The following is a 24,787-nucleotide window of genomic DNA, read 5'->3' as shown; positions in this document are numbered from 1 at the left end:
CAGTTATGCAGGATGGAGGACCTCAGTTATGAGGGATGGAGGATTCAGTTATGAGGGACGGAGGATTCAGTTATGAGGGGCGGAGGACCTCAGCTATGGGGGATGGGGATCTCAGTTATGGGGGATGGAGGACCCCAGCTATGGGGAATAGAGGACCCCAGCTATGGGGAATAGAGGACCCCAGCTATGGGAAATAGAGGACCTCAGCTATGGGGGGTAGAGGACCTCAGCTATGGGGGCTAGAGGACCTCAGCTATGGGGGAATAGAGGACCTCAGCTATGGGGGACAGAGGACCTCAGCTATGGGGGACAGAGGACCTCAGCTATGGGGGACAGAAGACCTCAGCTATGGGGGACAGAAGACCTCAGCTATGGGGGATAGAGGACCTCAGCTATGGGGGATAGAGGACCTCAGCTATGGGGGATAGAGGACCTCAGCTATGGGGGATAGAGGACCTCAGCTATGGGGTATAGGGGACCTCAGCTATGGAGGGCAGAGGACCTCAGCTATGGGGGAATAGAGGACCTCAGCTATGGAGGACAGAGGACCTCAGCTATGGAGGACAGAGGACCTCAGCTATGGGGGAATAGAGGACCTCAGCTATGGGGGACAGAGGACCTCAGCTATGGGGGAATAGAGGACCTCAGCTATGGGGGACAGAAGACCTCAGCTATGGGGGACAGAGGACCTCAGCTATGGGGGTATAGAGGACCTCAGCTATGGGGTATAGAGGACCTCAGCTATGGGGGACAGAGGACCTCAGCTATGGGGGACAGAGGACCTCAGCTATGGGGGACAGAGGACCTCAGCTATGGGGGAATAGAGGACCTCAGCTATGGGGTATAGAGGACATCAGCTATGGGGGACAGAGGACCTCAGCTATGGGGGATAGAGGACCTCAGCTATGGGGGATAGAGGACCTCGGCTATGGGGGATAGAGGACCTCAGCTATGGGGGATAGAGGACCTCAGGTGCGGGGGATAGAAGACCTCAGGTGCGGGGGGCAGAGGACCTCAGCTATGGGGGACAGGGGACCTCAGCTATGGGGGGTGGAGGACCTCAGTTATAAAGAATGGAGGACCTCAGTTAAGAAGGATTAAGGACCTCAGCTATGGGGGACGGAGGAGAAGAGACGTTTGGGAGAAGACATTATCGCAATGTACAAATATCTAAATGGTGACTCTAGCATAAGATGAAATCCAATCAGTCTCAGGTCACTTAAGAAGACACATGGCCATTCAATGAAGTTGGACAAGAAAGGGCTAAACCCTTAGACTCCGTAGGTTTTTTTTACAGTTAAAGCAGTGAGGACGTGGAACCCCCTTCAACAATTGGTGGGAGATTTCAAAGAACGTAGATGGGCATCTTAGCGAACACAATACACATGGATATGGGAAGTGGTAGAAGCATAATACATACAGACACTCACACAGGTTGAACTATGTAACTATAATTCCCTTTAAATAAACCATAAATAGGCCCCTATTTTTAAGAAATTTTATTTTACAAAACAACGTTAAGCACTGGTATAAATTCTGTTCTGTATTTACATTTTTCATGGCACCGCGTATTTTGTTCTTGGAAGTCGTAGCCGGCAACCCTTTTTCAGTGGACACCACAGATAGACCCAAAGCCACATCTCCTCGCTTTGATGCCCTTCACTCGGGACTCTGCGATTTGGCCCACCATTGGCGAGCGTTCTGAGCACAAGCGTAAATTTGTTCGCATTTGACATCAAGGTCATTAAGCCCCTCCCCCCCGTCAGTCAGGTGATTCAGGTTTAGTGTCACTTGCGGTGGACGATTGCGAGTCCTCGGCCTCTTTCAGTCTTGAAGCAACTTGTCCGTTTTGGGCGATCTCGATAAGTTCCTGATCTACTGGATAGGTTTGCCTTACTTTGCAGCAATGGTCGACTTTTCTACAGTTCTCCAGAAGATTAATACATAGATTGATGATGAGAGCCAACCAGGCCAAGCCAAACAGGATCCACAGCGACACCACATTCTTGTACCAGTTGGGGTATTGCTTGTTGGGGTCTCTTCCTAAAAAGAAAAAAAAATGTTTTTTTGCCGAATGAGCATTTCGGTCATCTAAGAGGCATTATCTCTGTTCTTTCGATATACGTCGGCACGTATATGGGCAGGGATGGGCATATAGGCGTACAGGTACGTCCCCTATAAGAAGCAGCATTGTGGCCCCGCACGCGCCCACGGCGAGCTCCGTGAGTCCAACCGCGGGTCCCGCAGACTCGATGTCCACGGGAATACCCGCGATCGTCTCACGGAGAGGAAGAACGGGAAAATGCTGATGTAAACAAGGCATTTCCCCGTTCTGCCTAGTAACAGGACACCGATCACCGCTCCGGGGGCGGTGATCACTGTCTTGTCACTAGACATGTGCAATTCGTTTAGTTTCGAATTCGTTTTTTAACAAATTTTGAGAAATTCTTTAATTCCGAATTTTCGTATTTCAGAATTCTTCAATTTCCAAATTTTCGTATTTCAGAATTCTTCAATTTCCGAATTTTCGTATTTCCGAATTTCCAAATTTTTGAATTTCTGAATTTTCGTATTTCCGAATTTTGGAAATTCTGATTTTCGGAAATTCTGATTTTCGAAAATTCGGAATTTCGTAAATTCAGATTTTAGATTTTCGAATTTTATATTTTCGAATTTTCAAATCTCGATTTTCTAATTTTTGAAATTCCGAATTTTTAGAATTTCCAAATTTCAGAAAATAATTTTTTTCCGTTTTCGTTTCATTCTTTTTTGCTTTTTTCGGGAATTTCGAACTTCGAACAATTCTTTCTTTTCGTTTTATTCGTTATTTGCTTTTTTGGAAATTCGGAATTCCGAATTTTCGAATTTCCAAATTTTCGAATTTCCTGAATTTCCCTGAATTTCCGAAAAAAGCAAAAAGAAATAATAAAACGAAAAACATTTTTTTTTTCGAATTTCCCGAATTTCTGAATTTCCAAAAAAAAGCGAATGAAACAAAAACGAAAAAAAGTTTTTTTTTAATTTCCGAAAAAAGCATAAAAACGAATGAAACGAAAACGACAATTTTTTTGGCAGTACACAGCCCATCCCCCTACAATTAGAATCACTCCCTAGGACACACTTAACCTCCTTCAATAATTAAAATGACAAAAATGACATCCCCTATTTTGTAGACGCTATAACTTTTGCGCAAACCGAAACACTTATTGCGATTTTTTTACCAAGAACATGTAGAAGAATACGTATCATTCTAAACTGAGGAAATATATATTTTTTGGGGATATTCATTATAGCAAAAAGTAAAAAATATTGTTTTTTTTTCAAAATTGTCGCTCTATTTTTGTTTATAGCGCAAAAAATAAAAACCGCAGAGGTGATCAAATACCACCAAAAGAAAGCTCTATTTGTGGGAAAAAAAGGACGTAAATTTTGTTTGGGAGCCACGTCGCACGACCGTGCAATTGTCAGTTAGAGCCCTGGATGGCAACCCCCCCTTTTTTTTCTTTTCTTTTATAAAATGTTTTTTTTTTTTAAATATATATATTTTTTTGTTTTTATTAAAGGGCCCCGGATGGCAATCTCCCTTTTTTTTTTTATAAAAAAGAAAATGTTATTTTTTTATATATATTTTTTTTATTTCTTTTTTTTTATTATTATTAAAAGGCCCAGAGGTCCCCAGGGTCCTGGATGGCAACCCCCCCTTTTTTTTTTATAAAAAAATGTTTTTTTTATATATATATATATATATGTATATATATATATTTTTTTATTTATTATTATTATTATTAAAGGGCCCAGATGGCTACCCCCTTTTTTTTAATATATATATATATATATATATATATATATATATTTTTTTTTTTTTTTAATTTACATATATTTTTTTTTTTTTATTATTAAAGGGCCCAGAGGTCCCCAGGGCCCTGGGTGGCAACCCCCTTTTTTTGTAAAAATATATATATTATTTTTTATTTCTTTTTTTTTTTTTCAAAAATTATATATTTTTTTATTTCTTTTTTTTCCCTTTTTATTAAAGGGCCCAGAGGTCCCCAGGGCCCCGGATGGCTACCCCTTTTTTTTTAATATATATATTTTTTTATTTCTTCATTTTGTAAGGGGCCCAGAGGTCCCGAGGGCAACCCCCCCCCCCCCCCCAATTTTAGGACCCCCCCGCTTCTCAATTTTCTCAATTAGCGGCACCACCCCCCGCTTCTCAATTCGCGGCAGCCCCCCGCTTCTCAATTTGAGGCGGTTCTCTGCTCCAGGGGGCCTGAAGTTGTGTAAGGGGCCCCATAATTCCTAATAGCGGCCCTGCTCGCACCCCATTACCAGCCAGCAGAGCATGTTGTGGGCTCATAAACTCAAACACCTTGTTCTCTGTACTTACCAATGACGTAGTCTCCAAAGCCTATGGTGCTGAGTGTGATGAAGGAGTAGTAGAACCCCTCCTCGTATGTCCAGCCTTCCATCCACTGGAAGAGAATAGGGGGGAGCAGGAAGAAGAGGAGAAGACCAGCAAACAACGCACAAGAGCTGGAGAAGAGCTTCACCATTTTCTGTAAGACACAACCAGAGATCTCGGTGTTAAGGACTCGCTGGGTGAGGAAATTTAAGGCTCATTCATGCCAACAAAAAAAATCATTATAAACGCATGGCAATGCTCTGTAGGTGTGTTTTCTATTGTGTTGCAAATACAAAGGCATCTACAGTGCGCTGCAGCACACCCCCCCCCCCCCATATGCTCTGTGCTAGACATGTGCAATTTGTTTAGTTCCGAATTAGTTTTTAAACAAATTTTGACAAATTCGCCAATTCGAATTTTCGGATAATTCGTAAATTCGAAAATCGTAAATTCGAAAATCGTAAATTTGAAAAATTTAAATTTGAAAAATTGAAATTTGAAAATCTGAAAATTCGGAAATTCCAAAATCGGAAATTCAAAATCGGAAACTAGAAAATTTAAAGTGCCAAAATTACAAAATCTGAAAATTCCGAATTTGAAATCCGGAAATTCGAAATCCAGAAATTAAAAATTTGAAAATTAAAAAAATCGAAAATTCGGAAATTAGAAAATTTGGAAATTAGAAAATTAGAAATACAGGGGCAAATCCACAAAAACCTAGCCTAACTTAACTTTTACTATTTAAGTTACACTGGCGGAAAATTTCTACCTAAAGTGCCCGATCCACAAAGCACTTACCTAGAAATTTTCGGCCGTGTAACTTAAATGTCTCCGGCGCAAGGCGGGCCTCTTCTGCAGGGGGCGATGACAATTTAAATGAGGCGCGCTCCCGCGCCGGCCGTACTGCGCATGCTCGTGACGTCATTTTCCCGACGGGCAGCGCGCGAAATTACGTTACGCCGGGCTTTGTGGATTGCGACGGGACAATAAAGTTGCGTCGGGTTAAAAAAAAAGTTACGCGCCGAAAAAAAAAATTAAAAATTAAAAAAAAATTGCGGCGATCGAAAAAAAGGTCTGTTTTTACAAGGTGTAACTAGTTTACACTTTGTAAAAGCAGCCCTAATTTTACGCATGCAAACGTAAACTTACGGAGAAAAAACAAAGCTGAAAAGCTTTGTGGATCTCCGTAAGTCCTCATTTGCATACGCGAAGCGGCATTTCGACGCAAAATGCCCCCAGCGGCGGATGCGGTACTGCATCCTAAGATCCAACAGTGTAAGTCTCTTACAGATGTCGGATCTTCTGCCTAACTATGGAAAACTGATTCTGAGGATCAGTTCCAAAGATAGGCACAGGGATACGCAGGCGGAACAGCAGATCCGCCTGCGTATCTCTTTTGAGGATTTGGCCCACACTTTTTTGAATAAATAATAAAACAACAGTAAAGTTAGTCCAATTTTTTGTTTATAATGTGAAAGATAATGTCACGCCGAATAAATTGATACCCAACATGTCACGCTTCAAAATTGCGCCCGCTTGTGGAACGGCGACACACTTTCATCCTTAAAAATCTCCATAGGCGACGGTTATAAAATTCTACAGGTTGCATGTTTTGAGTTACAGAGGAGGTCTAGGGCTAGAATTATTGCTCTTGCTCTAATGATCGCGGCGATACCTCACGTGTGTGGTTTGAACACCGTTTTCAGATGCAGGCGCTACTCACATATGTGTTTGCTTCTGCGCGCAACCTCGGTGGGACAGGGCACTTTTAAAAAAAATATTTTTATTTTTTCTTATTTATTTTACCTTTTATTTATTTTAATGTATTAACATTTTTAAAAAAAAAATGCTGCCTAATTTAATGCAGGAAAATGCATGCGTGAATGGGCCCTAAAGATTTGAACAATGCTAAAAAATGATTATTTGCCTGAGACACAGTGTTCATTTTGACGTCAAATTTTGATTTAGTTAGTCATAGGGCCAGATTCTCGTAGATCTGCGGTGGCGTAACGTATCTCATTTACGTTACGCCGCCGCAAGTTTTACGGGCAAGTGCTTGATTCACAAAGCACTTGCCTGTAAAGTTGCGGCGGCGTAGCGTAAATCCCCCGGCGCAAGCCCGCCTAATTCAAATGATCCAGGTAGGGGGCGTGGATCATTTAAATTAGGCGCGTTCCCGCGCCGAACGTACTGCGCATGCGCTGTCCCTAAAATTTCCCGACGTCCAGCCCCATTCACGGACGAGTTACGCAAACAACGTAAAATTTTCAAATTGCGACGCGGGAACGACGGCCATACTTAACATTGGATACTCCACCTAGGGGGCATGTTTATCTTTACGCCGCGTATCTCTTACGGAAACGGCGTAAATTTACTGCGACGGGCAAGCGTACGTTCGTGAATCGGCATAACTACTCATTAGCATATTCTACGCCGACCGCAATGGACGCGCCACCTAGCGGCCAGCGTAAATATTGCACCCTAAGATACAACGGCGCAGGCCGTCGTATCTTAGGCATGTTTAAGTGTATCTCAGTTTGAGAATACACTTAAACATACGACGGGCTTAGATTCAGAGTTACGTTGGCGTATCTACTGATACGCCGGCGTAAGTCTTTGAGAATCTGCCCCAGAGTCTTTTGACTAAAATGCCATTTTAGTTTTAGTCGTATTTTAGTCATCTGAATTGTTTTAGTCATAAATTAGTGTTCATTTCATCGCCTAGCACTGCTGAGAGAGAGAAGAGAAGTTACTTTTTCTTATCAATTGATACAATGGCCCGGATTCATAAAGACTTACGCAGTCGTATCTTTATATACGCGGTGTAAGTCCACGGATGCGCCGTCGTATCTATGCGCCATATTCACAGTACAAGATACGCCTAAATTTTGGCTTCCTACGACCGACGTAAGTCTCCTACGCCATCGTATCTTGGGCACATATTTACGCTGGCCGCTAGGGGCGCTTCCATTGATTTACGCGTCGAATATGCAAATGACCTAGATACGCCGATTCACGAACGTACTTGCGCCCGTCGCATTAAGCTAGGCCGTTTACGTAAAGATAAACCACCAAATAGTTGGTCTAAGTCATGTTAGGGCAGTGATGGCGAACCTTGGCACCCCAGATGTTTTCAAACTACATTTCCCATGATGCTCTACTCCACTGCAGAGTGCATGAGCATCGTGGGAAATGTAGTTCCAAAACATCTGGGGTGCCGAGGTTCACCATCACTGTGTTAGGGTATGGACGTCGGAACAGCCATCGGATTTTACGTTGTTTGCGTAAGTCGTACGTGAATGGAGCTGGACGTAGGTTACGTTCACGTCGTACGCATTGAGCCGTCGTATCTTAGGGAGTAAATTCCATGTGATTCTGAGCATGCGCGCACATGCAATGTTCGTTCGGCGCTTCATTTACATGGGGTAACGATTCATTTTAATATAACACGCCTACTACCTTCCTACTTTGAATTAGGCGGGCTTACGCCGGCCCATTTATGCTACTCCGCCGTAACTTAGGGAGCAAGTGCTTTGTGAATACTGGTCTTGCCTCTCTATGTTACGTCGGCGTAGTGCATATGAGATGCGCTACGCCCGATCAAATATACGCCGCTCTACCTGAATCCGGCTAAATTAATTTTGCAGTTCTTTTATATACCTTCTGACTTTTTACTAAGTTTACCCAACTTTCACCGCAGCCATCCCTCCCTTCAGAGCTTCTTTAACCATTTTGTCAAAAATAACGGAAAAAAATCTGCGCTGAAACCACATATTTACAAAAAAACATCACAGCAGCAACTCTTCTGTGAGATATGGCACAACCCCAAAGCAAATGTTCACAAGAGTGCCCCGGACGACGTCACCGCAACTTTCGTGTCCCGGAAGGACAGGTTCTGCCAGTGGCGGCTGGTGCTCACATTTTTTTGGGGGGGGGTGCAAACAAAGGAAAAAAAAGAAACTACAATTTCAGCCACTGTGCCCATCAAACGCAGCCACTGTGCCCATCAAACGCAGCCACTGTGCCCATCAAACGCAGCCACTGTGCCCATCAAACGCAGCCACTGTGCCCATCAAACGCAGCCACTGTGCCCATCAATTGTCACCACTGTGCCATCAATTGTCGCCGCTGTGCCATCAATTGTCGCCGCTGTGCCATCAAACGCAGCCACTGTGCCCATCAATTGTCGCCACTGTGCCCATCAATTGTCGCCACTGTGCCAGCAATTGTCGCCACTGTGCCATGCCATCAATTGTCGCCACTGTGCCAGCAATTGTCGCCACTGTGCCATGCCTTTAATTGTCGCCACTGTGCCCTGCCATCAATTGTCGCCACTGTGCCATGCCATCAATTGTCACCACTGTGCCATGCCATCAATTGTCGCCACTGTGCCATCAATTGTCGCCACTGTGCCCTCAAAACGCAGCCACTGTGCCCATCAATTGTCGCCACTGTGCCATCAATTGTCGCCACTGTGCCATCAAACGCAGCCACTGTGCCATCAATTGTCGCCACTGTGCCCATCAATTGTCGCCACTGTGCCCATCAATTGTCGCCACTGTGCCATCAAAAGCAGCCACTGTGCCCATCAATTGTCGCCACTGTGCCAGCAATTGTCCCCACTGTGCCATGCCATCAATTGTTGCCACTGTGCCATCAATTGTCGCCACTGTGCCCATCAATTGTCGCCACTGTGCCATCAAAAGCAGCCACTGTGCCCATCAATTGTCACCACTGTGCCAGCAATTGTCGCCACTGTGCCATGTCATCAATTGCCGCCACGGTGCCATCAATTGTCGCCACTGTGCCCATAAATTGTCACCACTGTGCCATCAAACGCAGCCGCTGTGCCCATCAATTGTCACCACTGTGCCATCAATTGTAGCCACTGTGCCCATCATTTGTCGCCGCTGTGCCATCAAACGCAGCCACTGTGCCCATCAATTGTCGCCACTGTGCCATCAATTGTCGCCACTGTGCCATCAAACGCAGCCACTGTGCCCATCAATTGTCGCCGCTGTGCCATCAAACGCAGCCACTGTGCCCATCAATTGTCGCCACTGTGCCATCAATTGTCGCCACTGTGCCATCAAACGCAGCCACTGTGCCCATCAATTGTCGCCACTGTGCCAGCAATTGTCGCCACTGTGCCATGCCATCAATTGTCGCCACTGTGCCAGCAATTGTCGCCACTGTGCCATGCCTTTAATTGTCGCCACTGTGCCCTGCCATCAATTGTCGCCACTGTGCCATGCCATCAATTGTCACCACTGTGCCATGCCATCAATTGTCGCCACTGTGCCATCAATTGTCGCCACCGTGCCCTCAAAACGCAGCCACTGTGCCCATCAATTGTCGCCACTGTGCCATCAATTGTCGCCACTGTGCCATCAAACGCAGCCACTGTGCCATCAATTGTCGCCACTGTGCCCATCAATTGTCGCCACTGTGCCCATCAATTGTCGCCACTGTGCCATCAAAAGCAGCCACTGTGCCCATCAATTGTCGCCACTGTGCCAGCAATTGTCGCCACTGTGCCATGCCATCAATTGTTGCCACTGTGCCATCAATTGTCGCCACTGTGCCCATCAATTGTCGCCACTGTGCCATCAAAAGCAGCCACTGTGCCCATCAATTGTCACCACTGTGCCAGCAATTGTCGCCACTGTGCCATGTCATCAATTGCCGCCACGGTGCCATCAATTGTCGCCACTGTGCCCATAAATTGTCACCACTGTGCCATCAAACGCAGCCGCTGTGCCCATCAATTGTCACCACTGTGCCATCAATTGTAGCCACTGTGCCCATCATTTGTCGCCGCTGTGCCATCAAACGCAGCCACTGTGCCCATCAATTGTCGCCACTGTGCCATCAATTGTCGCCACTGTGCCATCAAACGCAGCCACTGTGCCCATCAATTGTTGCCGCTGTGCCATCAAACGCAGCCACTGTGCCCATCAATTGTCGCCACTGTGCCATCAATTGTCGCCACTGTGCCATCAAACGCAGCCACTGTGCCCATCAATTGTCGCCACTGTGCCAGCAATTGTCGCCACTGTGCCATGCCATCAATTGTCGCCACTGTGCCAGCAATTGTCGCCACTGTGCCATGCCTTTAATTGTCGCCACTGTGCCCTGCCATCAATTGTCGCCACTGTGCCATGCCATCAATTGTCACCACTGTGCCATGCCATCAATTGTCGCCACTGTGCCATCAATTGTCGCCACTGTGCCCTCAAAACGCAGCCACTGTGCCCATCAATTGTCGCCACTGTGCCATCAATTGTCGCCACTGTGCCATCAAACGCAGCCACTGTGCCATCAATTGTCGCCACTGTGCCCATCAATTGTCGCCACTGTGCCCATCAATTGTCGCCACTGTGCCCATCAATTGTCGCCACTGTGCCATCAAAAGCAGCCACTGTGCCCATCAATTGTCGCCACTGTGCCAGCAATTGTCGCCACTGTGCCATGCCATCAATTGTCGCCACTGTGCCAGCAATTGTCGCCACTGTGCCATGCCATCAATTGTTGCCACTGTGCCATCAATTGTCGCCACTGTGCCCATCAATTGTCGCCACTGTGCCATCAAAAGCAGCCACTGTGCCCATCAATTGTCACCACTGTGCCAGCAATTGTCGCCACTGTGCCATGTCATCAATTGCCGCCACGGTGCCATCAATTGTCGCCACTGTGCCCATAAATTGTCACCACTGTGCCATCAAACGCAGCCGCTGTGCCCATCAATTGTCACCACTGTGCCATCAATTGTAGCCACTGTGCTATCAATTGTCGCCACTGTGCCATCAATTGTCGCCACTGTGCCCATCAATTGTCGCCACATTGCCAGCAATTGTCGCCACTGTGCCATGCCAGGGGCGACAAAGAGCACTGTTCCCCCAAATGCCAGGGCCCATGATCGCAAGGAAAGAGGCGAGCATTCAGTCCCCTCCAAAAGCCTCTGTCCCGGGTGAGTCTGTCGCACCGAGTATATCTGAACGGCTCCGAACCGTTCCGAGTGTCATCAGCGCCCTCCATGGAACCCTGGCTGAGAAATTCACGGATCGTGGTTGCTGGGGTTCATGAATGGTTGGATAACTCATAAAGCTCATTCACTATAGACACGGCCCCAGACTCTCTCACCTTGCGTTGGATCTTTGTCCCCAGGAAGTTGGAATATCTCTGGACCAGGTAGAGCATCTTCTGTCCGATACGGTTCAGCAGGATCACGTTCAGCGGAATGCCAAACAGCGCAAAGAAGACGCAGAAGATGCGACCTCCGACCGTGCTGGGGCTCAGATTCCCGTAACCTTCCAAGAGGAGGAGAGAAAGAAAACACAATGTTAGACCGACCACCAAGCAAAGCTTCACAAAGAGAACGGAGATGACTTTTGCCGCGCACGCGCGATCGGAGATTCCCACAAGAAAAATGTGGATTTTTTTTCCGACGGAATCTTGGCTCAAACTTGTGTTTTGCGTACACCCGGTCACACCAAATTCCGAGCGTCAAGAACGCGGTGACGTACAACGCTACGACGAGCCGAGAAAAATGAAGTTCAATGCTTCCGAGCATGCGTCGGCTTGATTCCGAGCATGCGTGTTTTTTTAGTGTATGCGTTACATACAAACGAATAGGAATTTTTTTTCCGGGGGGAAAAATAAAGAACATGGGGCCAGATTCACAGAGATCTGCGGCGGCGTAACGTAGTATCGTCTTTACGTTACACCGCCGCGAGTTTTCAGTGCAAGTGCCTGATTCACCAAGCACTTGCGTGTAAACTTACGGCGGTGAAACGTAAGGCCGTCCGGCGCAAGCCCGCCTAATTCAAATGGGGCGTGTACCATTTAAATTAGGCGCGTTCCCGCGCCGAACGTACTGCGCATGCTCCGTTTTGAAATTTCCCGCCTTTGCACGAAATGACGTCGCCTCAACGTAATGTTTTGAATGGCGACGTGCGTAACGTACTTTCGTATTCCCGGACGACTTGCGCAAAAAAAAGAAATGTGAAATTCGACGCGGGAACGACGGCCATACTTTAACATCTATTGTTACACCACCTCAATAGCAGCCGTAACTTTGCGACGCCAAAAAGGCGACTGGCGACGACGTAACGAACGCGCGTACCTTCGTGGATCGCCGTAAACAGCTAATTAGCATACCCGACGCGGAAAACGACGCGATCTCCACCCAACGGCGGCCGAAGTATTGCATCCTAAGATCCGAAGGCGTACGCCTGTCGGATCTTCGCTAAATGCCGTCGTATCTTGTTTGTGAATTACAAATAAAGATACGACGCGGCAAATTTGAAAGTACGCCGGAGTATCAGCAGATACTCCGGCGTACTTCTTCTCTGAATCTGGCCCATGTTCGTCGGAAGTCCGATGGGGCCCACACACGGTCGGAATATCCGCTGAAAAGCTCCCATTGGACTTTTGCTGGTGGAATTTCTGACCGTGTGTACGCGGCATTACATGTAAAGGAAGAGGAGGGCTCCATGGTGCAGAAATTTCATAAATCATTTTAACAAAAATGTAATAAATTACAATTATTGTTAAAAACGAACAGCGTCTATATATCCAGGGCCGCCATCAGGAATTTTGGGGCCCCTGACACAGCTTCGGGCATGGGCACCCTGGAGGAGAGAATGGGGGGGGGGCGGTGCCGTCGCAAGTTGAGGAGCGGGGGGGAGTGTCGCAAGTTGAGAAGCAGTGGGGGGGGGGGCGCAAATCGAGAATGGGGAGTCTTTGGGTGCTGACAAAAAAAAAAGGGCCCCTGGGGATCACCGGGCCCCTTAGAGGTTGGGGGCTTTGGGTACTGACAAAAAAAAAATTAAGAAAAAAAAGGGGGATGTCATTCGGGCCCCTAAGGAGGTCGGGGGGGGGGGGCTTTGGGTGCTGACGAACAAAAAAAAAGGGCGACGCTATCCGGGCCCTGGGGGGGGGGGGGACTTTGAGTGCTGACAAAAAAAAAAAAGGGGGGATGCCATCTGGGCCCCTGGGGACCACCGGGCCCCTTAGAGGTCGGGGGGCTTTGGGTGCTGATGAAAAAAAAATGGGGATGCCATCCGGGCCCCTTAGAGGTCGGGGGGGGGGGCTTTGAGTGATGACAAACTAAAAAAAATGGCAACGCCATCCGGGCCCTGGGGTTTAGGACTTTGAGTGCAGACGAAAAAAAAGGGGGGGATGCCATCTGGGCCCCTGGGGACCACCAGGCCCCTTAGAGGTCGGGGGGCTTTGGGTGCTGACGAACAAAAAAAAAGGGCAACGCCATCCGGGGGCCCCCTTGCTTTGGGTGCTGACGAAAAAAAAGGGGGGATGCCATCCGGGCCCCTAAGAGGTCGGGGGCTTTGGGTGCTGACGAACAAAAAAAAAGGGCGACGCCATCCTGGCCCCTGGGGACCACCGGGCCCTTTACAGGTGTTCTGCCTGTACCCCATCCCCCTGATGGCGGCCCTGAAAACAAGACCTGTCGGGGCGCCTTGAAGACCGGAGTTGAGAAATACTGACCTGTGTCTTTGTGGGCCTTGCTTTGTGCTCTGGTCCAAATCATTTGGTGGAGGGGGATTATGGTGTGGGGGTGGAGGGGGGATTATGGTGTGGGGGGGATTATGGTGTGGGGGTTGGAGGGGGGATTATGGTGTGGGGAGAGGGGGGATTATGGTGTGGGGAGAGGGGGGATTATGGTGTGGGGGTGGAGGGGGGATTATGGTGTGGGGGGTGGAGGGGGGATTATGGTGTGGGGGGTGGAGGGGGATTATGGTGTGGGGGTGGAGGGGGATTATGGTGTGGGGGTTGGAGGGGGGATTATGGTGTGGGGAGAGGGGGGATTATGGTGTGGGGGTGGAGGGGGGATTATGGTGTGGGGAGAGGGGGGATTATGGTGTGGGGGTGGAGGGGGATTATGGTGTGGGGGTGGAGGGGGGTTATGGTGTGGGGGTGGAGGGGGGGTTATGGTGTGGGGGGGGATTTTGGTGTGGGGGTGGAGGGGGGATTATGGTGTGGGGGTGGAGGGGGGATTATGGTGTGGGGATGAGGGGGGATTATGGTGTGGGGATGAGGGGGGATTATGGTGTGGGGATGAGGGGGGATTATGGTGTGGGGATGAGGGGGGATTATGGTGTGGGGAGAGGGGGATTATGGTGTGGGGGTGGAGGGGGGATTATGGTGTGGGGGGGGGATTTTGGTGTGGGGAGAGGGGGATTATGGTGTGGGGAGAGGGGGATTATGGTGTGGGGGGGGGGATTTTGGTGTGGGGAGAGGGGGATTATGGTGTGGGGGGGGGGGGGTTTGGTGTGGGGAGAGGGGGATTATGGTGTGGGGAGAGGGGGATTATGGTGTGGGGAGAGGGGGATTATGGTGTGGGGGGTGGAGGGGGGATTATGGTGTGGGGGTGGAGGGGGGATTATGGTGTGGGGGGGGATTTTGGTGTGGGGAGAGGGGGATTATGGTGTGGGGAGAGGGGGATTATGGTGTGGGGGTGGAGGGGGGATTATGGTGTGGGGAGAGGGGGGATTATGGTGTGGGGGTGGAGGGGGGATTATGGTGTGGGGGGTGGAGGGGGGATTATGGTGTGGGGGGTGGAGGGGGATTATGGTGTGGGGGTGGAGGGGGGATTATGGTGTGGGGGTGGAGGGGGGATTATGGTGTGGGGGTGGAGGGGGGATTATGGTGTGGGGGTTGGAGGGGGGATTATGGTGTGGGCAGAGGGGGGATTATGGTGTGGGGGTGGAGGGGGGATTATGGTGTGGGGAGAGGGGGGATTATGGTGTGGGGGTGGAGGGGGGATTATGGTTTGGGGGTGGAGGGGGATTATGGTGTGGGGGTGGAGGGGGGTTATGGTGTGGGGGTGGAGGGGGGGTTATGGTGTGGGGGGGGGGATTTTGGTGTGGGGGTGGAGGGGGGATTATGGTGTGGGGGTGGAGGGGGGATTATGGTGTGGGGGTGGAGGGGGGTTATGGTGTGGAGGGGGGATTATAGTGTGGGGGATGGAGGGGGGTTATGGTGTGGGGGTGGAGGGGGGATTATGGTGTGGGGGTGGAGGGGGGGTTATGTTTTGGTGGTGGAGGGGGGATTATGGTGTGGTCCTGCTTTTCAGGGGCTGGGTTTGGCCCCTTAGTTCCAGTGAAGGGAACTCTTAAGGCGTCAGCATACCAAGTAATTTTGGACAATTTCATGCTCCCAACTTTGTGGGAGGAGTTTGGGGACGGCCTCTTCCTGTTCCAACATGACTGCGCACCAGTGCACAAAGCAAGGTCCAAAAAAACATGGAGGAGCGAGTTTGGAACTTGACTGTCCTGCACAGAGTCCTGACCTCAACACCTTTGGGATGAATTAGAGTGGAGACTGCGAGCCAGGCCTTTCTCGTCTGACCTCACAAATGCTCTTCTGGAAGAATAGTCAAACCTTCCCATAGACACACTCCTAAACCTTGTGGACGGCCTTCCCAGAAGAGTTGAAGCTGTTAGAGCTGCAAAGGGCGGGGCCAACTCAGTATTGAACCCTCCGGACTAATAGCTGGGAGGCCATTAAAGTTCATGTGTGTGTGTGTGTAAAGGCAGGCGTCCCAATACTTTTGCACACTTTTTTTTTGCCTTAATAGTGTACTGAAAATTGAAAACGTGAATGGCAGCACCCGACTGTAGAAAATATGAATTATGGTTCCCGCTGGTCTCAGATTTTCGGCAACATTTGTGGTTTTCTGGTAGTTAAATGTCGCCACCTACTGGACATTATTATAATTACACAGATGTAGTTCAGAAAAGTAAATTGAAAGTTCCTATGATAGGGAGATACAAAGTGACATTGTTTATAAACATTGTACATAGAGAGATACAAAGTAACATTGTTAGATTCGTATTTTAAAAAGGGCGACGCCATCCGGACCCCTGGAAGGGGGCCCCGGTTAGGCTTTGGGTGCTGAGAAAAAAAATGAAAAAGAAGAAGAAAAAAAAGGGGGATGCCATCCTGGCCCCTTAAAGGTCAGGGGCTTTGGGTGCTGACGAACAAAAAAAAGGGCGACGCCATCCTGGCCCCTGGAGACCACCGGGCCCCTTAGAGGTCGGGGGGGGCTTTGGGTGCTGACGAACAAAAAAAAAAGGGCGACGCCATTCGGGCCCTGGGGGGGGGGGGCAGGGGGGACTTTGAGTGCTGACGAAAAAATGGTGTGGGGGGGATTATAGTGTGGGGGTGGAGGGGGGATTATGGTGTGGGGGTGGAGGGGGGATTATAGTGTGGGGGTGGAGGGGGGATTATGGTGTGGGGGTGGAGGGGGGGTTATGGTGTGGGGGTGGAGGGGGGATTATGGTGTGGGGGTGGAGGGGGGGTTATGGTGTGGGGGTGGAGGGGGGTTATGGTGTGGGGGTGGAGGGGGGTTATGGTGTGGGGGTGGAGGGGGGATTATGGTGTGGGGGTGGAGGGGGGGTTATGGTGTGGGGGTGGAGGGGGGATTATGGTGTGGGGGTGGAGGGAGGGGGTTATGGTGGGGGGTGGAGGGGGATTATGGTGTGGGGGTGGAGGGGGGGTTATGGTGTGGGGGGTGGAGGGGGGTTATGGTGTGGGGGTGGAGGGGGGATTATGGTGTGGGGGTGGAGGGGGGGTTATGGTGTGGGGGTGGAGTAAAAAATAATTTTAAAAAAAATGTAAAAAAATTATTAAAACATATTGTAAAACATAATAAAAAAAATTGTACAAAATTATTAAAAAAAATATTAAAATAATAATAAAAAAAATATTGTAAAAATAAATAAATATATATGAATATTGTAAAAAATAATAAAAAATAAAAATAAGAAACTACTGATACTGTCCACCACCCTACTGTCACCACTCTTGGCTCTACTGACACCGTCCACTGCTCTGCTGATATACATGCATGTGTGTTTGTGCTCTGGGGTGCACACCCTAATGCACCTAAATATTGTAAAAAAAAAAATAGTAAAAAATGATAAAAAAAATTGGAAACAAATATTGTAAAAAATAATGTAAACAATTATTGAAAAAAAATATTGAAAACAATATTGTAAAAAATAATAAAAAAATATTGTAAAAAATCATTGGAAAAAAATATTGTAAAATAAATATAAAAACATATTGTAAAAATAAATAAATATATATGAATATTGTAAAAAATTATTTAAGAAAATAATAATAAAAAAACTATTGATACTGTCCACCACCCTACTGTCACCACTCTTTGCTCTACTGACATTATCCACTGCTCTGCTGATATACATGCATGTGTGTTTGTGTGTGTAATGCACCTAAATATTGTAAAAAAAAAAAAAAAAATTATAAAAAATTGTAAAAAATTGAAAAAAAAATATTGTACTGATACTGTCCACCGCCCTACTGTCATCACTTTTGCTCTACTGACATCGTCCTTTGTGTTTGTGCTCTGGGGTGCACACAGTAATGCAACAGGCTGCGCACACCAATCAGCCACCCGATGATCATGTATTCTCTGCAGATCGAATATGTGAATGGTGAAAATACCACATTATGGCCACTAGATGGCGATGGCAAACATACAAAATAAGTTTGCTTCTCAGCGCCATCTAGTGGCCCCAATGCAGTATTTTCCCCATTGCAAGGAACAAATTTACAAGCAGTTCTGGGGCACGATCAGGTATACAATTTATTTTAGAAATCCTTCTAAAGGTTCTGATGGAAAAATAGTTCTGGTCACAGGAACTCACCGATGGTGGTTATGGCCGTTACTGAGAAGAAGAAGGAGCCGCTGAAGTCCCAGGTCTCCTGACCGCTGTCATTCCCCAATAAATTGATGCCATTCTTGTATGCGTTGATAATACCCTGCAAAACAGACATTCTCGGGTCACTTCCCTCATCTGAGTAAAGTACAACTGGATACTGAAGTCCCATCTTCTTCACAGATATGGGGGGGGGGGGGGGGGGGACTGACAACAACGCAAAGCCCATTTCCATACCACTACTCATGTAGTTAAGGACACCGGACATGCGACGACATGTATCCAAAAAAGCTTCTTAAGAGTACACATGTGCCCCCTCTGCCGCGCTCCCCTCCACCCGCTTGTTGGTAATTCCCAGATATTAAAATGAAAGCCAGGAGTTGCTTTGTACATACAGCAGCACTCTAGAAGCTGCCGCTGTCACAAAAAGGCTGTCTGACTCAGTGTTTACAAACATTGTTCAGGCAGGAGATTGAGAGATATAAAGTATTATTATTATTATTAAACAGGATTTATATAGCGCCAACAGTTTGCGCAGCGCTTTACATCAGGGAAGACAGTTCAGTCACAATACAAGTAACGTTGTTTATAAACATTGATCAGACCAGAGATAGATAGATATAAAGTAACATTGTTTACAAACATTGATCAGACAGGAGATGGAGATACAAAGTAACATTATTTATAAACATTGCTCTGACAGGAGATAGAGAGATACAAAGTAAAATTTTCAGCTTTGTATTTAATCTGTTTCATTCATATGTAGGATCAGAGATGAGCTTCTATCAGCATATGATAAATAGTCATTGCGCTGCGTATACACGGAAGTGACATCATCTCAGCTCGGCCAATGGCCGGTGATTGAGACTCGGAATCCGTCCGCCCTGTCAGCAACTAGCGGGGAGCTGCACGATGCCGCATCGCTGGACTGAAGGAGTATAGTTATAATAATGTCTGTCAATTTTTTTTCACCTTAATGTATTCCCTTTATTATGGTAAAAATAACACTAACTGTCCCCCCCCCCCACATCCCCCAATCAATTACAGGGGTCCTATCAGTGATCCGCACTGTCCCGGCATCAGGTCTTCTCCCTTCACTTCCTATTCTCACAGGAGATTCAGGCAGCAATGGGGGCCATAGGCTGCTGTCAGTCATATCCTGTGAGAAGGGAGTGGGAGCGTGGTAGAGCCCATGACAGAGTAATACATATGTACGTGGGAGGAGCCTGTGATACTTATGTACGTGGGAGGAGCCTGTGATACTTGTGTACGTGGGAGGAGCCTGTGATACTTGTGTACGTGGGAGGAGTCTGTGATACTTATGTACATGGGAGGAGCCTGTGATACTTGTGTACGTGGGAGGAGTCTGTGATACTTATGTACATGGGGGGAGCCTGTGATACTTATGTACATGGGGGGAGCCTGTGATACTTATGTACATGGGGGGAGCCTGTGATACTTATGTACATGGGAGGAGCCTGTGATACTTATGTACATGGGAGGAGCCTGTGATACTTATGTACATGGGAGGAGCCTGTGATACTTGTGTACATGGGAGGAGTCTGTGATACTTATGTACACGGGAGGAGCCTGTGATACTTATGTACATGGGAGGAGCCTGTGATACTTATGTACACGGGAGGAGCCTGTGATACTTATGTACATGGGAGGAGCCTGTGATACTTATGTACATGGGGGGAGCCTGTGATACTTATGTACATGGGAGGAGTCTGTGATACTTATGTACATGGGAGGAGCCTGTGATACTTATGTACATGGGAGGAGCCTGTGATACTGATGTACATGGGAGGAGCCTGTGATACTTGTGTACATGGGAGGAGCCTGTGATACTGATGTACATGGGAGGAGCCTGTGATACTGATGTACATGGGAGGAGCCTGTGATACTTATGTACATGGGAAGAGCCTGTTATATGTATGTACATGGGAGGAGCCTGTGATACTTATGTACATGGGAGGAGCCTGTGATACTGATGTACATGGGAGGAGCCTGTGATACTGATGTACATGGGAGGAGCCTGTGATACTTATGTACATGGGAAGAGCCTGTTATATGTATGTACATGGGAGGAGCCTGTGATACTTATGTATATGGGAGGAGCCTGTGATACTTGTGTACATGGGAGGAGCCTGTGATACTAATGTAGATGGGAGGAGTCTGTGATACTTATGTAGATGGGAGGAGCCTGGGATACTTATGTACATGGGAGGAGCCTGTGATACTTGTGTACATGGGAGGAGCCTGTGATACTTGTGTACATGGGAGGAGCCTGTGATACTTACTTGTACATGGAATTTTGTTTCCTTTTTTATTTTTAATAAATTTGCAAAGATTTCAAACATACTTCTCTCGCGTTGTCATTATGGGGGATTGTTTGTAGAATTTTGAGGGAAATAACACATTTTTTTCATGTTGTAATAAGGCCGTAACATAACAAAATGTGGAAAAAGTGAAGCGCTGTGAATACTTTCCGAATTCCCTGTCGCTAGACATAGAAGTAGCCAATGGAGAGAAATAATAGGACATCGCTGTGTGCTATACCCACCTTCCAAGTGTAGGTGTCACTGTTGCGTACTTTATGTCACTGAGTGGACATAATGTTATGTAACAACCATAGAAGGCGACATCATGAGAAATGAAAACAACGTATCGAATGATTTAAAACATTGTGCGTCAAAAAAGACAACAATTAAAATGTAACAAAACCAAATACATGAGGTAAACAATATTAAATAATAAAACTAGACACGACCAAAAGCAGAGTTGTTTATCACAATAATAAAGAAAAGAAAAAAATCAATACATTTTTGAAAAGCTTGAATATATTTTTGTCTACTTCCTGGACTGAGATGTCGGATCAGAAATGACACAGCCATGTAAATTCTGATGCCTGTGCAGGGGGCTGATCTGTGACGGACACAGATCAGCCCCCTGCTGCCAGGGCTGTCTTAATGAGAGGGCGCTGCCCAGGGGCCCCAGCTGCATGGGGGGCCCCTGCACTTTCCCCAAAGCAGCTGGTCCTTGAGCACACGCTGCCCTGAAATTGGGGGCCCCATGATGGCACTGAGAGTGATAGATACACGGGGGAGGCAGTCTGCCTCCTACCTACTTGATGTCTGTTTACCTGCACTGTCATCATTGTAGGGGCCCCAGAGCATTACTTTGCCCAGGGGCCCATGATGCTATTAAGACGGCCCTGCCTGCTGCAGCCTCTCACCTTGTGACTTGCTACAAAGTTACAATGTTGCAGTCTGATTACAGGGGGGAGAGGAGACTGAGGAAATGCTTCCTCTTGCCTGCAGCAGACTAAGGACATCATCCCAGCCTAGGCAAAGTCACTGACTGGAGCGCATGAGTTGGGCCTAGACATGTGCAATTTGTTTCGTTCTGAATTAGTTCAACGAATTACGGAAAATTCGTTCATTCGGAAATAACAAACTTTTCCGAATATTCCGAAATTTGAAAATTCGAAAACTCGTAAAAATTCGGAAATTTGAAAAAAAAAAAAAAAAACGAAAAAAAAAAAAAATCGGTAATTTGAAAACCCGAAATAATAACTTACTAATAATAACTTAATTATTACTAAACTATTAAATTATAGGTATTGAAATTTCCTTTCAAATTTTTCTGTTAGTGAATACAAATTTATCCGAAGTTATGAATTATCCAAAATAATGAATGCCGCATCTAAACAAATGGAACGTAATGAATTAATAATAATAAATTACAATAATAATAATATATATCTTTTTTTATTATTATTATTTATTAATTTGTTGCGTTCCATTTGTTTAGATGCGGCATTTTGTTATTTCGGATAATTCATAACAGCCAAATTTATAAAAGAAAAAATCCAATACCTATAATTTAATAGTTAGTTATTATTAGTTAGTTATGATTTCAGATTTTAGATTTTTTCGGGTTTTCAAATTTCATTTTTTTTTTTTATTTCCGAATCTTCGATATTTTTAGAATTTCCAATTGTTTTCGAATTTTCAGATTTTTTTGAAAAAAAATTTAATTTCTGTTTTTGTTTTTCTTTGAATTCTTTTTATTTTTAGAATTTCCAATTGTTTTCGAATTTTCAGATTTTTTAAAAAAAATATTAATTTCTGTTTTTGTTTTTCTTTGAATTCTTTTTATTTTTAGAATTTCCAATTGTTTTTCGAATTTTTTAGATTTTTTTTGAATTTTTTTTAATTTCTGTTTTTGTTTTTCTTCTAATTCTTTTTATTTTTTGAATTTCCAATTTTTTTTTTGAATTTACGTATTGCGATCATAACGAATGACCCGGGAACTTTCAGCAGTGCACATGTCTAATTGGTCCCCATTCGCACCTAGCATAGCGGGAATCCGGCATTCTGCTCGATTCACACTAATGCGTTTTTTGATGCATTTTGCATCAAAAACACGTTCACATCATTGCTTTTTTGTGCCTCTGCGTTTTTGGAAGGGGTTGGGGACTTTTTTTTCTCAAAAAGCAGCGTTTTGAATGAAATAGAATTCAATGGACCAGATCCAAAGCACAAGTACTGCGTTTTTACAGCGTTTTTTTCCTGCGATTTTGCCGCGATTTTTTAAAACCTGTTTATAGCTGGTTCTTAACCACTTGTTTACTGGGCACATACACCCCCTTCCTGCCCAGGTGAAATTTCAGCTTCCGGCACTGCGTCGCTTTAACAGACAATTGCGCGGTCGTGCGACATGGCTCCCAAACAAAACTGGCGTCCTTTTTTCCCCCACAAATAGAGCTTTCTTTTGGTGGTATTTGATCACCTCTGCGGATTTTATTTTTTGTGCTATAAACAAAAATAGAGCGACAATTTTGAAAAAAATGCAATATTTTTTACATTTTGCTATAATAAATATCCCCAAAAAAATATATTAAAAAAAAAATGTCCTCAGTTTAGGCCGATACGTATTCTTCTACCTATTTTTTGTAAAAAAAAATCGCAATAAGTGTTTATCGATTGGTTTGCGCAAAATTTATAGCGTTTACAAAATAGGGGATAGTTTTATTGCATTTTTATAAAAAAAATTTTTTTTACTACTAATGGCGGCGATTAGCGATTTTTTTCGTGACTGCGACATTATGGCGGACACATCGGACACTTTTGACACATTTTTGGGACCATTGTCACTTTCACAGCAAAAAATGCATTAAAAATGCACTGATTACTGTGAAAATGACAATTGCAGTTTGGGAGTTAACCACTATGGGGGGGGGCAAAAGGGGTTATGTGTGACCTCATCTGTGTTTCTTACTGTAGGGGGGCGGGGCTGGACGTGTGACATCATTGATCGTGTCTCCCTATATCAGGGAACACACGATCAGTGACAGCGCCACAGTGAAGAACGGGGAAGGTGTGTTTACACTCACCTCTCCCCGTTCTTCAGCTCCGGGGACCAATCGCGGGACTCCAGCGGCGATCGGGTCCGCGGGTCCCGCGGCCGCGGAGCTTCGAAACCGGGTCTCGGGCGCGCGTGCGCGACCCACGGCTGGGCACTTAAAGAGGACGTACAGGTACGTGCCTGTGCCCAGCCGTGCCATTCTGCCGACGCATATCTGCAGGAGGCGGTCCTTAAGTGGTTAAAGCGCAATATTTGCGTTTTGCACGCTCTTTCGTGCAAAGTTGTCGTTGCACCGATTTGGACGGTGCCATTGCCATAGCATGTCAAATTGCATGCTCAATCGCATCAACGTGAACCTGGGCTTAACGTAGAATGATTCTGCCTGTTGAAGACGGCGACATAAGCGCAGGCGGCCATGTTGGCGTCCGGCTTGTCATGAGACCGGTGTCACCTGCCTGTCACTGGAGACAGGTCTCTCGGGTTTTAATTACAGCGGGCGGCGGAGACGCGCCCACGCTGATTTTCCACTCGGTATAAATAGTTTTCATTTGCAGTCTATTTATTTCCTTTACAAATATCCCCGGCTGAGCCGCCTAATTACCTCCCGAGCTTTTATTACATGCAGGCTTTATGGCAGGGCAGACTGCGGATGATTCCCGCTGGACAAAGGTTCTATGAGAAAAACATTTGCCTTATAAATCAAAAGATATAGAAGAGGTTCCGAGTGTCTTTCCACCCAGAATCGCTATTTTCCAGCTTTGGATGGATGGTGATCGTCCTACCAGAGCAAAGGGGGGGGGGGGCGTCTCCAAACATTCTTTATAAAAGGGACCAGTTTACTGTGACCAGTGGGAGAAAAAAGATTACATTGCACCTGTGGTCAGTAACAGGAGGAATAGTGCCCCATCATTGGTGTCAGTGGGAGGAATAGTGTCCCATCATTGGTGTCAGTAACAGGAGGAATAGTGTCTCATCATTGGTGTCAGTGGGAGGAATAGTGTCCCATCATTGGTGTCAGTGGGAGGAATAGTGTCCCATCATTGGTGTCAGTAACAGGAGGAATAGTGCCCCATCATTGGTGTCAGTGGGAGGAATAGTGCCCCATCATTGGTGTCAGTGGGAGGAATAGTGCCCCATCATTGGTGTCAGTAACAGGAGGAATAGTGCCCCATCATTGGTGTCAGTAGGAGGAATAGTGTCCCATCATTGGTGTCAGTGGGAGGAATAGTGTCCCATCATTAGTATCAGTGGGAGGAATAGTGTCCCATCATTGGTATCAGTGGGAGGAATATTGTCCCATCATTGG

General features: G+C 46.4%; 1 protein-coding gene across 1 annotated transcript in view; it reads right to left on the bottom strand.

The window, feature by feature from the left end:
• Positions 1–1,492: 1,492 nt before the first annotated feature.
• KCNK17 (potassium two pore domain channel subfamily K member 17) overlaps positions 1,493–24,787 on the bottom strand; it is a 59,266-nt gene continuing 35,971 nt past the window's right edge. The window contains exons 2-5 of the mRNA XM_040351836.1: positions 18,097–18,211; positions 11,546–11,712; positions 4,388–4,556; positions 1,493–2,043 (exon numbers count right to left, since the gene is read on the bottom strand). Coding sequence (XP_040207770.1) covers positions 1,763–2,043; positions 4,388–4,556; positions 11,546–11,712; positions 18,097–18,211 — 732 coding nt within the window. The 3' untranslated portion in view covers positions 1,493–1,762. The remainder of the gene's footprint in view (positions 2,044–4,387; positions 4,557–11,545; positions 11,713–18,096; positions 18,212–24,787) is intronic.

This window comes from Rana temporaria, chromosome 4, assembly GCF_905171775.1.
Source record: "Rana temporaria chromosome 4, aRanTem1.1, whole genome shotgun sequence".
NCBI lineage: Eukaryota > Metazoa > Chordata > Amphibia > Anura > Ranidae > Rana > Rana temporaria.
The sequence above is the reverse complement of the archived record's forward strand: the minus strand, read 5'-3'. Positions and strand labels throughout refer to the sequence as shown.